Source organism: Dipodomys spectabilis, unplaced genomic scaffold (genome assembly GCF_019054845.1).
Source record: "Dipodomys spectabilis isolate Male_0828 unplaced genomic scaffold, ASM1905484v1 ptg000138l, whole genome shotgun sequence".
Taxonomy (NCBI): Eukaryota; Metazoa; Chordata; class Mammalia; order Rodentia; family Heteromyidae; genus Dipodomys; species Dipodomys spectabilis.
Window position 1 is genome coordinate 4385530 of NW_024870815.1, and position 16732 is coordinate 4402261.

The following is a 16732-nucleotide window of genomic DNA, read 5'->3' on the forward strand; positions in this document are numbered from 1 at the left end:
GTGTAGCTTTACAATATTACCACTTCTTGGCTTTTTTAGTCTTTCATGTTCCTTCTGTCTACTTCCTTGTAGTGTTTTATGATGAAGCGTCAATATGAAATACCTTAGATTCCTGACCATAGGATCTGTCTATTGAAAGCTGTGGGGAAGAGGATATGTCTCTCTCAGTGTGGTTGAGTCCACAGCTGAAAGAATGAGGATTAGCTCAGAACCTGTTATGGAGAAGACCTGGAGGTTGCGCTGGGCCTTCACGGTCCCCCAGGAGCTTTGATGTGCCCAGATTCATCTTCTCCCTCATTGATCTTAAGTGCTTTATATACCTTCCAGTCTTGATATGTTCTCTCATTCTTCTCTAAAAGTTTCAGTGGCTCATTGCTACCTTTCATATTGAGAACTAGTCATATACTCGAGTTGGGCTCATTTACTCTTAACATGAAGATAATTCGTTTCCTTTCTAAAACTAAAATCTGGTTTTCATGCACATGCAAGTTTACTGTTTCTGTGGTTTGCAAAATAATTTGGGACTGAAGGTGGTTGAGGTTTTCCCCAAAGCTGTTTGATGCCTAATTGTTTGCTCAAAAGAAGTTTTGTTTCTGGTGGTACTTTGTTGATTTGGTAGCATAGACAACTACTTAAAATCAGCATATGGCTCAAGAAATTTGGATGCAATAAGCAGAACAGAAACTGTGGCCATAAAAAGCCAATGAAGAATTGTATGTATTTTAACTCTCAGATAACCTTGAACTACTGGCCAGTTTGGAGCTGTAACCCTTTGCACTTGAGTGAGCTGTAGACTAGGTCAAAGGTCAGCATTCTTAGGTGCCATCTGTCAACTTTAGCTAGAAATTAGCTAATGTGTAAACTGGATTCCAGGTCCATCTAACTTGCTTTGTCTTCCCAAGGATAGTTAGAGGGAGTAACCTCCTTCAAAGTTCGATGACAGTATTTTATTAAACTGTATGTGTTGGGGGGAGTGTCCTTATGGTAAAGAAGAAGGTATTATTTAGTTTCCCCTTTGGGGCAGGTTTTGATTTGAGGTGGGAGAACAGAATCAGTGGTGTGGGTTTAGCTGACATCACTCACCTCTTCTGCCTCTGTCCTTTGCTTCACAGACCAATGAGTGGAACAAGAATGATGACCGCCTGCTGCAGGCCGTGGAAAATGGAGACGTGGAGAAGGTGGCCTCACTGCTGGGCAAGAAGGGGGCCAGCGCAACCAAGCACGATAGCGAGGGCAAGACCGCGTAAGCAGACCATTGGTTACCACATTGACTCCGCCATGGCTCCCAGGGCGTTCTCTAGAATCCTCAGTGTTCAAGTGGAGTTTCTTGAGTCCCTTATGAGATCGTTGTAAAATTATTGCCATGCCCCCTCCCACTCCCATGCTAAAATATGTGTGAGGGTGTTTAATATAGTTTCTTTCTACCAGTTCCACATTACATAGTAAGCATTTCCAAGTGGCTGTAAATTGTGCCCAGATACACCCACACTTTACCAAAACTATAGCCAGCTGGTCCTAGCTAAGAACCAATATAAAAGAGAAAAATAGTTTTTGCATCACCTTCAAGCTTTGCTATTTATATTATATAATTTTATAAACTCCCTTACTGTAGATAGGTAGCTATCTGAGTACTGTAATTTATTTCATGGTTTGCCATTACATTGAACTCTCCTGCTCACTGTAAATTAAAACTATATATTTAAGTACTGGGGTCTGTGAGTGTGTGTGTATGTATACATGCATGTACTTAGGTGTGTCTATCTATCCTTACCCTGGTAGTATTGTAAAGAGATCAGGGACTTTGAAGGTAGATCAACTTCTTATGGGTCCTGTCTGTCCTTATTTGTAATGTCTATTATTATGAATTATGTGATTGTTGAACCTCACTTTTCTCAATGTAAAAGGGAGGTGATAAGTTGCTACAGCACAGAAGAACACTGACAAATGTTGGATGCTCTCAGAAGCAGGGTATTCAAATGTGAGACAAGGCATTTGACTGCCACTAGTTTTTTCTCCAGAGATCTAGAAAGCATGAGAAAAGAGGAAGCCTTATATATATGGTTTGTTACTGTCAGGTTCCCATTGTGGATAACTGGAGTACTAAGACTTCCGGGAATCTTTTTAGATTCTTAAGTAGGGGTTGGGACCTGCTGTCTGTATTATTTAACCATGGTCCATGTTTGCTCCAGAACTACAAAAGCAGAATTAAACAGTTACAACAGAGACCATATGGTGCAAAGAGTCCAGAATACTTATCTGACCCTTTACATATTAAATTTTTGATTACCTTAAGTAAAGGAGGGAAAGCCCCTGATCTCCTGCTCCTCTGCTAGGGACCATAGTGCTCATGACAACTAGAAGTCTGAGAGGATAAAGGTAGCCCACAGATGTGGGTACCATATGGAAAGAGCTTGCATTTTCCAGTTCACAGTAGGCATTTGATTCATGCAATTCTCTTCCCTTTTTATCCCAGACTGGTTAAGGATTCTTGATACAGGGAGCTTCTGTTTTAGAATTATCAAGGGGCTTTAAAAAGAGATGATACCCATGGTTATACATGAGGTGATGTTATGACATTTTTACTTACTTTGTCTATGGGAAGCTGGTGAGTCAGTATTTCTGAAATTCCTGGTGATAGAGACTTGTCTTTTGATCTACCTTGTATACCACTGTACAGCCTTCTGGGTCTGTATGTACCTGCTACTGTCCAGCTTTGTAGGTATCTGTAGAAGACAACTTCTTATAGTCATCCCAGAGAAAGAGAAGATAAGTGTTTATCAATTTTGTCTAAGATACTACTGAGATACTACTAAGATAAGCATTCATCCGTTTTGTCTAAGATATTACTCACTGGAAAGATAGAGAATTTACATTAGTAGCTTAGACAGAATTGTGAACAGTTGAACAAATGTGTACATATTTTTTGTTCATAGTGTACTGAGCAAAAGTGTACGTATTTTGCATAGAATAGATGGCTAGACTATTGTCTACTCTCTTTTATTGTGGTAAAATACAGGTAACATAGCATTTAGTGTTTTATAATTGAAAGGCTACTTTTTATTGGCAGCAAGCACATTCACACTGTTGTTCACTACCATCCCTTCTAGTTCCAGAGCTTTTTCATCACTCTTGGGAGGAAACCCAGTACTTACTAAGCAAGTACTCCCTCCTTTCCTTGCATTTCCCCTGGGAACCACTAATCTGATTGCTGTCTTTGTGAGTTTGTCTTATTCTGAATATTTATCATATAAGTGGGAGTCATATAATATGTCTCTGGCTACTTTCAGTTATCATATTTTCCAGGTTCTTCCATGTTATGTCAGTGTTCATTCAGTGCTTTTTTTTAAGTAGTAGTAGTAGAAATATATGCAGCCATTATATAGAAATGACCACTTCTAGTTTTCTGCTAAAACCAAGACCCATGTAATACAGCTATTCCTGGATAAACTCTGAAAATAGCTCTCACACCTCTGCCCATGTATTTGCAAGTCAGCTATTTCTCATTCAGTGACACATGTGGAAATTTAGGAGAACTAATAAAGAAAGGAAGCGGGAGAGGGGGTAATTATTTTCTCAGTGTAGGATTTTTTTTTCATAAGTAATCATCTGACAACACTTCATTTTTGTGCTTAGGATATTTTTTGAGGACTAAAGGTATTAACTAGTGACCATAAGAATGTGAGAATTCAATTTTATCTAGCTTCCTATTTCTATTCAGGTCTATGATTGGCATATTCAGAATGAGTTGGGGCTTTGGGGTTGAGAACCACCTTTCTTGTCCCTTTGGTATCATATAATCATGTAAAGGATGCTATTGTGATTTTGCTCCCTTGGCCTGAGCCTTCTCACTTTTGTAAGTCTCTACTTCTGGACTGAGGTTTATTCTAATCTCCACATCCCTTCCTGAGTATACACTTAACTTTGCCTAAGCTGCAGAAATCTCTCAGCTGCTCCTGTTCTTTCTAGGTGTGTGTGATTTGGTAACAAGTAACCAGTCAAATCTTGGGTGCAGCTCACAGTCTGTGACTGACTGAAGCTGTGCTTGACTCACCTCTGCTGCTGCTCTTGGTTAGGCCAGCTCTATGGAGTTTTCAAGGGTAGCATTTGTGTGTGAACATGTGAGAGATGCGTCACACCTCTCGTTCTGAAGGGCTTGGTCACATTTCCTCTTGACAATTTGATACTTAGAGCACTTAGCCTCATTTTCTGCCTGCTCTTTAGAGTTTGTTCCATCTCACCAAGAGGCTCCAGACCTCCTTTGTAAAGAGTTTTCATGATAACCCATGTTGTAATTTGGTACTGGAATCTACAGTTGCCTGTCCATGCAGTCCTGGTTCTTGCATTCCAGGTTATTCCCTCTGGCACTGCCTTACCTAGAGTTCTTGCTTCTAGAGATGGGCTACTTGCTCCTGCTGCCTCTTAGGCAAGAGTGTCCACACATTTGTCTAGATTCTGTGTCCAGTGTATCCTACAGTACTGAACAACAGGAATGTTAGCCACGTAAGAAAAACCTTTGTCTTCTAAAGGATTTGACCTTCATACAATAGAGTAAGCTCGCTGTGGGCAAGAATCCTACTGGTTTTGTTTTGTTGGTTTTTTTCTAATGTTGGTATTTGTAGAAGTGACTCTTCAGTGTATCTTTTTGCTGATAGAAACTCATGAGTAAATTACGTAGGGGTAAACTCACTGGATACATGTCACAATTTGTCCCCCAGCTTTCAGGACAGTTTCAATAGACAGTTTGTACTACAAGGGGAACTAGACAGCCCAGAAACTCACAAGCATATGGTGTCAGAGGCACCCATCTTTCAGACATTTTCCAGAAGCCTCCATAGCCAAGGTTCATGACCAGATGCATGATTTGGTAATTCCTTCTCAATTTCTTCCTGGAGTATTTCCTGCCAGGGAAAGATAAGAAACCATGTCAGAAATTTTCTCCCTCTAAAACTGATCAAAGAGCAGAATTAAAAAAAAAAAAAAGTAAAAACAGTTAACTGACTGGAATTCATTTAGGGAAGACCCAAAGAAAGGTGGTATCTTGGTTGGAAGAGAAAAAAATAGAGCAGGGCAGAGAATTACAGCTCCAGGCTGTGTTTATGGAATCAGGCTTGGCTTGCCTTTGCCCCATCTGGTCTCTTTCCTGAGGGGATTGGAGGAAGTGGGAGGATGTCAGTGCCCTGAAACCTTTTACTGTAGAAGAATCTAATTGTTTCAAGATGGTTTCCCCTATGTTGGATGTGCCTTTAATTAAAGTTATGTGTGTTTGTTTTAAGAACAACCAGACTAAATAAAATCACTGCTAGGACTGTAGTATTTGAACAAATACTCACCAGGGCATGTGTATATGTAGATTTTTTAAAAAGTGTGTCTATGTGTCTGAGACTGTGTATGTGTATGTGTACATTGACGTAGATTTTTCAGAAACCTGATCTTTTTGGCTTGGAAAGCAAGAGCTTATGTAAGTACTTTTAGATGACTATGGAATTTATATTTAAAGAGGAAGAGAGGTAAGCCTTGAACTCTGCAAGTCAGTACAGTAAGGTGCTTCTTTAGCTGGTAGTTTTTTTGTACTTTTTTTTTTTTTTTAGAATAGGCATGTGTTCGCTATTTTATTCCAGTAGTTTTGTCTTAGAAATCAAGTTATACTGCCTAATCAGCTATCTCTAGTATTTCCCACAGCTACCACATTAATTTACCTAAAACCCCCACATACTGTATATATAACTACAGTTTATATTCCTTCCTGTAACATCACTCTCTACCTTTCCTTAGGTAATACCAGGTATTTAGGTCTTTAGGTAGTCTTAACGGGTAAAGTTGCCCTAGAAGCAGAGGCAGAGACTGTGACATGCGCCAGGATAGTTTTATGCCCCCAAATCCCCAAGAGACTTATCAATTACATTGATAAGTGATACCAACTCCACTTTGGGTCACATAGACTGTGCCAGTACTAGGGCTTGAACTTGGGGCCTGGGTGCTGTCCCTTAGCTTAATTTTTTTATGTCATTTACTCAAAACTGACATTCTACCACTTGAGACACACCTCCACTTTGACTTTTTGCTGATTAATTGGAGATGAGAGCCTCACATATTTTCCTGCCTGAGCTGGCCTCAAAAATAGCTAAGGTTACATGTGTGAGCCACCAGTGCCTGGCTTCACATAGACTTTTGAAGATGTTATTGCCTCTGTTTATACCTTGGACATATGTTCAAAGGTTTTGTTCTATTAATCTACCAATTGGTAGGCACTCCTTTAATCCAGAATGTCCCTGACTCTATTGTCAACAGATTAAAAAATGGAGAAAATACAGTTCTCCAGGGACTGAAATGGGAAGACAAGGCCATTAAAAATGCTGAAGAACATAACCTGTAAAATACTGTCCATGAGGGCTTCAGGACAGAGAGTGAGTTAAGTAAGAAATGCTTCCTCTCTAGGGTTTGATATAGGGGACATTGAACAGATCACTGGGATCTGGGTGTGTGTAGGGGTAGAGGACAGTGCAGGTACAGGTGACAGCATGAACAGAGCCAGGCCAAATTGAAAAGAAAAACAGATACCTTGACCATTGTTCTCTTCTCTTTCTAAAATGCTTATCATAATTGGGGCTCCATTTGGAGTAGATAATTGATTCTGAACTTGACTTTCATTAGAATCATCTGGAAAGCATTTCAGATGCTGGCTTCCATCTTCAGAGAGTTGGTTGCTTTGGTGTGGAATTCAGTTTGGGCAGAAGAGTTGTCAGAATACCTGGGGTAATTTGAAGGATTTGTTTAATGCAAGAACCATCAAGCAGCTAGGTTTCCTAATCTAGGCTTCCCAACAAGTCCTACATCAGGACAGGTATAGATGGGTTAAGGACAACCTGGGATGGCTAGTGGAAATTGTTTTTTCTATTGTACCCACATGCATGTATGCACACACACACACATTCTTTTGGATAGAAACATTGAAGTCCAAGTTTCACTTGGACTTGTTGCAAAATTGTGCTGTAGAACGAATAGATCTGGAATAGATCTGAGAATAGATCTGGAAGTTAAAAATAAGAAAATACTCGTAGGGCCAAGCGCCGGTGGCTCACGCCTTAATCCTAGCTACACAGGAGTCTGAGATCTGAGGATCTCGGTTCAAAGCCAGCCCAGGCAGGAAAGTCCGTGAGACTCTTATCTCCAATAAACCACTAGAAAAGTGGAAGTGGTGCTGTGGTTTAAGCGGTAGAGCGCTCGCCTTGAGCTGAAGAGTGCAGGGATAGTGCCCAAGCCTAAAGTTCAAGCCCCACGACTGGACCCCCCCCCCCCCCAAAAAAAAATACTTGTAGGATCTCAAGAATTTTTCATTGAAAGCTGTTTTCTGAGTTGGGTTAAGTATATCGAGAACGAAGAATTTTAAGCATTCCAGTGGGTAACCATTGCCCAATGTCAAAGCTCTCTGGTTCCGCCCCTCCCCCTAGCTGTCTGGCAGTGCCTACCCCCAACACAGAGGTCAGGAGAGCCTGGGAAATGTAGTGGCTGTGGTAGAGGCGAGCAGAGGAGGATGGGGATGGATCTCAAGAGCACACAGTCAGTGACCTGCCCTCAGTCACTCACATGAAAGAGGGCATGTTGGAGCAGGAGTTTCTCACGCCAGGCAGTTCAAGGGTCGAGGCCAGTTTAGTCACTAGCACACGCCTGTCCTTTTCAAACTGCTTCCTAGCCTCGGTTCCTGCCTTCTAAAATGCTACCACCACACTGCAGAGTTTTATGTATCATTCATGTCCATTGGACCACCTTTTTCATGAAGCCTTTGTTAAAAAAAAAAATTCTCTTTTGAGGCTGGGCATTAGTGGCTCATGCATGTAATCCTACCTACTCAGGAAGCTGAGATCAGAGGATCCCAGTTCAAAGCCAGCCCAGGCAGGAAAGTCCATGAGACTCTTCTCTCCAGTTAACCACCAGAAAACTGAGAGTGGTGCTGTGGCTCACTGTCCTTGAACTGAAGAACTCAGGGACAGAACCCAGGCCCAGAGTTCAAGCCCCACGACCTTCAAAAGAAAAAAAAAACTCTCTTTTGCCTCTGCCATTTAGAAATCACCTAGAACCTAATGAGTATTGATTACTTAAGGGGCCTATCTTGTTGCTGATAACAAACTCCAGCGTTAGAGGCCAACCTTTCTTAATAAAAACGTGATTGTGTCTCAGGTGGGGGGCTCCAGTTGTAGAGCACTTGCCTAGCAAACACAAGGACTTGCATTCAATCCTTGGTACCACTCCCTTCCTTGCTCCCCTCCCCCACCTTTCCCAGGAAGAAATTGTTCTTGTGATAGTGCGCAGTGTGTTTTCACCTATATTTTTCATTCATTACCCAGTAGTTTAAAAGCCCTGTCAATTTCTCTCCCGTGTGTTTTAGTTTCTTGCATGTAATTGTAACCAGATACTTGAGAGAAACAACTTGCTCTGCTTTCAGAGGGTTCAGTTCTTAGTTGCTTGGCTCCATGTCCTTGGCAGAACCATCCTGATGGCTGGAGACTATGGAGGAGACCATTCACCTCGTGGCAAATAGAAAGCAAAGAGTGTAGTAATGGGAAAGGGTCAGGGCAAGATATATCCCCTCCTAAGGACAAATCCCCTAAGTGGTTCCTTTACGGGAACCGCCTTTCTATAGACGGTGTCCTATTAGTCTATTCAAATTTTGAATCCGTCAACAAATTAAAGCACTGTTAGGTGAAGCATACCCAGAGGTGCTTTCATAATCTCCTTAATCCAGTCAGATCGATAGTTAAGATTAACCACACCACAGTATCTGATGCTCTTACTTACCCTTCGGTAATTTTATGAAGAAAAAAGTGTGACTTGCAAAGGGTTGGGAGTTCATACAATTTTTTTCTGTTTAGCAGAGAAAGGTAACAAATGCTTCAGACTGTCTGCCTTATGAGTTCTAGTAGAAGCAATGATTAGAGCTAGTATTGTAAATGTTTGGCAAATCATTGAAAGCCAGTCAGCAACAAAACTTCTCTGCCAGCAAGATTTCTCCCTGGGCCATTTGGGTTAACACCCACTACAGATTAGAATTTAGTTTTGTTCATGGCTTTTAAAACTAGAAGCTATTAGGCAAGACTCCCTTTTTACCCTTAGATTCTAATCTGAAATCGGAATCCAGACCTTGTAATCCACTTGTTAGAATTTTCCTGCTGAAAATTTTCTATGGGCCCAGTCTTTTTTGACCTCCGTAGAATTCAGAGGTTGGAATAAATGTGGTGACATTGATCAAGATACATTGCACTCATTGGTTGACACGTTGGATTGTATCCCCTGTGTACATCTATTTAGAGATAACAAAAAACAATTGGTGGGTTGCATTAGAATCTTAGCATTTTGAATCTGGAAAAAGAATTCTTTGATTGTATAGATCAGGTGAATAAACTGAGGATAGTGAATTTGAATGGCTTTCCTAAAAGACTGTAAGCTTATCAAAAATTCCTTCCTTTGAAAATAAAATTTTCTGCATAAACTAATTATACAAACAGACTTCTTTGTGATATTTACAACACATATAATATACTTTGTTCAAATTCACCCCATCTACATTTCCTCTTTACTGATCTCTATTCTCTCAAGTTTTTAATCTTCAGTATCTCCTAACTTTGCTATGAAGTGCTCAGGAGATGGTGGAGTGGAGATTAAAGCTAAGGATTAATTACCCAAACCTAAAGACTACTGGATTCTTTCTGTTGTGCCACTGACCCTAAAATTGAATGTGTGACTGTGAGCTTGCTGAACTTCAACTCTGGAATCTAAGCAGAATCCTGAGAGTCTGCATTTTGAACAAGTTCCCTAAGTGATGCTAATCTGGGACCTGTTTGGGGAACTAGCATACAAATGTACTGGGAAGCAAAATTGAGCATTAGCCCAAAAGATACATGCTTAATTTGCCTGTTTGTTTGTTTTTTTTTAACAAGCATCACTTTCTTTTTATTTTGTTGGTCACGGGGCTTGAACTCTGGGGCTAGGCGCTGTCACTCTGCTCTTCAGCTCAAGGCTAGCACTCTACCACTTGAGCCACAGCACCACTTCCAGCTTTCTCTGAGGAATTGAACTCAGGGCCTCATGCATGTGAGGCAAGCACTACTCTACCACTGAGCCACCTTCCCAGCCCCCATACATCACTTTTTTTCTCCAGAAAAAAAGTTTTCCAAAAGGCACCCAGTGACAATAGAAGTGATGGTCTGTCTGTGAAGCTCCTATTACAGAACTAAAATGCTGATTCTCTCGTGGGGCTATAGTAAAGCCCCTTAGTAGCATGAACCATTTGTGAGTCTTTTCCAGACCACAATGACTTCTTTCTTAAAAACCCAAGTATTTTTGGAAAGTGGGAGGTATGCGTGGAGTGAGAGAAACTGCCTTCATGGCAGTGAGTTCAAGTCTTGATATTTTATGTCTTCTCCTTATTTCTTCATGTCTCTGTGCAGTGCAGATGTTGAACCATCATTATCGGGAAGGTTCTAGAACATCTTATACTCTGAGATTCTGGAATGTGTCTGGTGCCTGTAGTTTTCATGAGTGTGTTAGCAGCTTGAGTTGGAAAATGGAGGTTGGTTAGATAATGGCACTGGGGAGTACTGATGAGCCTTCAGAGTTCAGTTCTCTGGCTTCCGGGAACTAGGAGCCTGGCTAGTGAAGGAGACAAGAGCCTGTTCTGAATGTAGTTTTCTATGAATGAATGCTCCTGAAAAAATAAAAGTAGCCCTGAAAATGTCTGTACATTACAGCTGGTAATGAGAAACCACACCAACTGGGAAACAAGGAATTTTCCAGGGCCACAACTTGTGGGCTTTTGAATAGCATCAGTTCAAATCCCCTTCTGGCAAAGAGTCTTGGGAAATATTCCAGCCTTGTTCCAGGGTATCTATTTCAGGAAAGCGTGCTCAATTTGCTGAGTGGTTTTGCTGGCTGTTTGTTCAGCTCTGAGATTGCATTCCCATCCAGTTGAGAGCCTGGCATTCCCAGTCCACCCTTGTGTGAAGCCCATGTTTGCTTTTTGCCAAATGTTTCCACCAGGTTTTAGTTTGAACTGTGTTGTGTAGAGAACTGACAGCCATTAGTGAGTTATAGTCCATAGCATTTCAGTTTGAAGTGGATGGAACAAACTGCCATTTCTCAACATGGAACTGAAGGATCAGCTCTGGAGACATGATGAAAGCCTAGGAAAAATCTGCTGCTTGTTTGTTCTGGGACTTTGAATCAGAGTGAATTTCTCTGTACCTCGTTTCCTCCTCTGTAAAATGGGAAGCCTTTTAACCCTCCTTAAGACTTCTGTGACGATAAGATGACTCCAGCAAAGTGTCTTGGAAAATTAGCTGCTATTACTGATGTCATTTGTCATTTTATTGCCTTCAACATGGCTTGAAGTGAGGGAACTGAAGTTACCTCAGCCCCCATTACACACAGCAATGGGGCTGTGTTATGTGATTCACAGGCTGCCACCCAGCTGGTGTTTGAGGGAGTGACCTCAGTGAGTTGACTCTGTAGTGGGGGGAATAATAGAAGTGAGGGAGAGGCAAAATCTGAAGCACTGAAGCCTTGGGGTCTTTCCAAGTGACAAACGCAGGAGTGTTCCAAATAGCAGTCAGCATCAAAGGATCAAAGTAGTTTTGTGTAAATCTTGTGGCTGTTTGTGCCTTTTAGTTACATCTCTGTGGAAGGACCCTGGCTGAGACATACAAGCAAAGCTAAAAACATCTCCCCTTCCAAGGAAACGTGACACAGTGGGGATCCCTTTTTTGTGGAACTTTTGTTTTTAAGGCTAAGAGGATTATGTTTTCAAAGAACATTGAAACAATGGGTGCCTTGGCAAATAAAATTATGTGGTGTTTTTAACTCATTCTCCGCTTAGAACAGCACCTCTCACACTTCTGTGTGCCTGTGAAATCAGCTGGGAATCCTTGTGCTTGTGGCTTTTGATTCGGTAGATTTAGGATGGAATGGAGAGACTTGGATGATGATGATGACAAGGATGATAATGACAACAATGCTTTCTTCATAATAGGATTTGAACTCAAGACCTTGACCTTGCTCAGCTTGCTCTCTTAGCTGGCACTCTACCAGTTGAGCCACACCATCAAATTTTTGCTGGTTATTTTGTTTGAGCCTCCCAGCCTTCTCTGGCTAGGATTATAGGTGTGAGTCTATGGTGCCTGTCTGAAAGCCTTCATTTCTATCATGTTCCTTTCCCATGAACCTCTCTTTTGTATAGCCAAGACCTCGGTCAATGAAGTGCTGTACTTCAGAAGATCAGAATTAACTACCATCCATATCCCTGGGCAGTAACCATTGTCCTTGTGGGAGTAGAAAAAATATATTTGCAGTCTCCACCTTCCCCCCATCTCCATTAAACTCTTGACCAATCTAAATGAAGAGATAAGTACAAAAAATCTCCCATAAGCTTTTGAATGACATTTCTGGACTTTGAAAGAATTGGCCACACTTTATAATTAGAAGTAAAAGCTTATGTGGATACAAGGCCAGAGGATGTTCCTAACTTCCTTTGCATTCAATCTTCTATATTCCTTTTAGGGGAAATTTCAGCTGTTAATTAATTGAACTAACTACTTCAAAGGGCTCATTACAAAAGACTTAAATATTTTTTTTGCCTTTGGATATTTTAAGTTGTAGTTAAAACTCTCATCTCCTAAAATTTGCCAGACCCTAATGAGTCTTGGCTATAATGTGGAAAGTTGGAACCCTTCTACATTGTTCATCAGTGACAAGATGGTACCGCGGCTTTTAAGACTTAAGTAGTTCCTTGGGAAGTTAAAACATAGTTAGCATATGACCCAGCAATTCCGCTCCTAGATAAACACACCTTCTAGCATTGAAAGCATGTCCTACAAATGTTGTATACATATTTTAGCCGTAATAATATAGCCCAAAGTGGAAAGAGTCCAGATGCGCATGCATGGCTAATCAAGTTGTGGTAGACTCATAAAATGAAATCTTATTAAGGAGGTAATGAAGTATAGATATGTACTATAATACATACATACCTTGAAACATGCTAAAGGGAAGAAGCCAGACATAGTAGATTGCATGTTATATAATCTAGTCTTTAGGAAGTGTCTAGAATACAGTAATAGACATGGGATGTAGATCAGTGATTTCCAAACTACTTGAAGGACAGAGGAATGGGGAATGACTTAAAAAATAAAGGGATTTTTAAATGTATTTTACAGGGCAATTGTTTTAAGAATTACATAGTATATATAGGGTTTATTACTTACTTATTACCAGTTCACCTAAGCACTGTCTTTGAACTCTTTGCTCAAGACTAGCATTCTACCACTTGAGCCACAGTTCCACTTCTGGCTTTTTTTGTGGTTAATTGGAGATAAGAGTCTTACAAACTTTTCTTCCCAAGCTGGCTTTGAACCATGATCCTCAGATCTCAGCCTCCTAAGTAGCTAAGATTACAGGTGTGAGCCACGGAAACTCTACTTAGTAAGTATAGGATAGTATTTAAATATGAAATGTTCCCATGGGTTCATGTTTGAATGGTTAGTCCATCCCTTGCTGCCACAATAGACCCAAATAGCTGGTGTTTTGTGAAGTCTGACCACTCACTCCTATCAGACAAAAAGAGACAAGGTGAAAACCAGAGAAAGGACATTTATTATGTAAGAGCCACAGGAAGATAGTACTTCAGTACATGTTCCGCCATAGTCAGGAATTAAATATGAACTTTAGATTTTATAGAGGAGGCATGAGGAGAGATATACACATAGTTATTAAATAGTCCTGGTCAAAGTATGGCCTGGTTGGTCATTATGTCAGTCCCTGTTTTAAGAAGGGTTCTGGAGAAATTATCACTGATCACTTGTCAGGATGACATTCATGGCCATCTGCTGGGTGGTCTGTCATCAGGAGGCTGTATTTTTCTTTAGAGGTAGTTTCAGTCCCTTGTCATAATGATGTTACCCATCATCGGTCCTGTCTTTCCTGGATTCCAGAGTGATTACAGAGGGACTGTAGAGGAAAAAGTCTGAGCAAAGTCATATGCAAAATGGAAATAGGGATGCTAAGCTTTTCTCCTGCTTTTCAGTTATTCATTCGAGGTCCTAAGAAGTCTCTAACTTACTATTACTCTTCAGCAACATCTGGCTTTGAAGCTCTCTTTACAACTCTGAAACCAAGAGCAAAAGAATTCTTTCTTCCTTAAGTTGTTTCTGCCAGGTGTTTTGTTACCATAGTGAAAAATCTGACCCTCAGTGAGTTTGGTTGTACAACTTAGTGAATATGCAAAAACACCAGTACATTTTTAAAGAGTGAATTTTGTGACATCTGAATTATATCAATACAAAGATGAAAATGTGCTCATTTTATTTCTCAGTCTTTCTTTAACTTATTTGAAGACAATTATATTTCATCATTATACATTGCCTTTAATGGTTCGTCGCAGTGTTTCTGAACTGTGGGCCACACAGATAACTCTTTGGGGTGAGCCAACCTGTGTATTTTCTAGGTTGTTTAATAGTTTTCTCTGCCTTGTAGCCATAAGGGCTTGGTGAACCCCCACCAACATAGTTACTAATCTTTTATATCTCCAGATGCTGCAAAAATGGTGTGTGTGTGTGTGTGTGTGTGTGTGTGTGTGTGTGTGTGTGTAATCAACTTCCTGCTTTGCTCCCATCCCATTCCCACTCAATTCAGTTCAATCTGCAAACTCTCTTTTAGCCCTTGTTCCAGGATACAGGCTATTAGGAGGCTCTTAATTAGGTGGTGACCTGGGCACCATCTGTTCCCTAAGCCTGCTGTAACTCTAGACATGCCTGGTTGTCTGACATCTAGACAGGGCATGGCCACTGCCCATCAGTCCCCAGCACTGTCACCTCTGAGGATGCACAGAAGAAATCGACAAATCCCGGTTCTGCCTCTGACCAGTCTCACTCACAGAAGCACAACATTCCACTTGAGGATCTTACTAAAAAAGTTGGCACTGCTTCTGGTCCCTAATCAGAGGCTAAATATTAATGGCTTGCTGCTGCCAGACACTGCTGTGGGGATGATTACATCCCTGAGAGGTGCCAGGATACAAGTAGCTCAAGTGTGAGGCGTGGACAGGGCTGGTCTTGGATGGGTTTTTATAGTCTGCCACTGTCTACAACTTTGTCCCTAAGTTCCATTCACTGCAGAGGCACATAACTTCACCTCCTGACCCTCCAGGTTTTAAGCAATGCGGGTCTGACTTAGCTTCTGCTCACCTCTCCTTTCTGAACATGGAGACAAGGCATTGATACTAAGCAGCATGTCACAAATTGCTTCATCTTATGTGGTTGAGGCTGTAGTAATTAGTGGCTTTTAAAAAGATTTACTACATTTTGCATTTTGGAAGGAGCTTTTACACAATTATTTGTTCCTCACAGTTTATTTTATGATTTTGCAAATGGAGATGCAGAGAACTCTCATAGATCACAATAGAGAAGCAAAAACCCAGATAGTGTGAGCTCTTAAAGGGCGTACACATCTTAGTATACTTTCTCATCTGACTACACGTTTTTATTTTCCTCTGAGCTTTGATAAAGCCATAATATTGGAAGTGTTCATTCATCCAAAGTCATGGACATTAGAAATAAGAACTAGACTTCCTGAAGCTAAAACCTTAACATGGCTAACCATAGCAATTTTCCTGTCTTGCCCTTTTGTACAAGAGCTCTTGATCAAGAGTTTCTTCTAAGCATGGGGACTGAGAGAGAAGGAAGGATTCATTCCTCTTTCAGAGGTTTCTGTCTGAGGGGAATAAAGAAAATGACCCAGCTCTTTTAGTAGGTAGTCGGTTATTTATGTGAGGAATATAAGGTTGATAACAATGCCTATGTAAGTGGCTGTGGAGCTCAGCTGAGAATATGTCCACGTGAAGAAGAAGGCTTTTCTGGAGCTGAGCTATGAGCGAAGAAAAACCCTAAGAAAATGCCTTTCCTTCTCTTTCTAGTTTTCATCTGGCTGCTGCTAAAGGACACGTGGAATGCCTCAGGGTCATGCTTACGCATGGTGTGGATGTGACTGCCCAAGATACTACCGGTAGGTGGTTTTTAATCTTTGAAACCAACAGGCCAGTGGGAAAGTGTCATAGAGGTATGTTCATTACGACAAATTTGGAGTCTACAGATAGCTTTGAGGAGAACATAATCCCTTTGGATTGGCTAGGTTTGGATGTAGTTTCATTTTGCTCTCCTTTGTGTTTTCTTCTGTGTGTTTAGTCACCTAGAGGCTGTATACTTCTTGTACTTCATATTTGATGATATGATAAGTATAGGTAAGATTACATGTATGGACTAACCAACCAAATTCTTGTTTTTATCAATCACAATGTAGCATGATATAGGGAGCAAATGTTTATATGTCACCCAACTACTTGAGACGAGCTCAGTGGACAGAGGTGTGGTTATTATCTTGACCTTGGCTTCCCAATCTCTTCTCCCTTTCTTTGTACTACATGGTATCCAGATCACCTGGGAGCTACAATGGAGAGAGGCAGGAAGAAAGGAAAAGAATAAAGAGTACACACACACACATACATACATACACACACACACACACACACACACACACACACACGAGAGAGACTGTAGGCTCTTCCCTCTAAGATTCACAGTCAGTTGTGTTGGGGTTAATGGGTATGTATTTTAAAGCTCCTTGGGCTATTATATGAATCCACTATTGACAAATGAAAAGGCAGAGGGAAAGAGGAGGTACAGTAGTCTTACCT

The 16732-nt window shown here is 40.9% G+C and overlaps 1 protein-coding gene across 2 annotated transcripts in view; it reads left to right on the forward strand.

Annotated features, from left to right (window-relative positions):
• Rai14 (retinoic acid induced 14) overlaps nucleotides 1–16732 on the forward strand; it is a 120593-nt gene that overhangs the window by 74324 nt on the left and 29537 nt on the right. For both annotated transcript variants that reach the window (XM_042690517.1, XM_042690518.1), the window contains exons 3-4: nucleotides 1113–1243; nucleotides 15956–16044. In XM_042690517.1, coding sequence (XP_042546451.1) covers nucleotides 1113–1243; nucleotides 15956–16044 — 220 coding nt within the window. The remainder of the gene's footprint in view (nucleotides 1–1112; nucleotides 1244–15955; nucleotides 16045–16732) is intronic.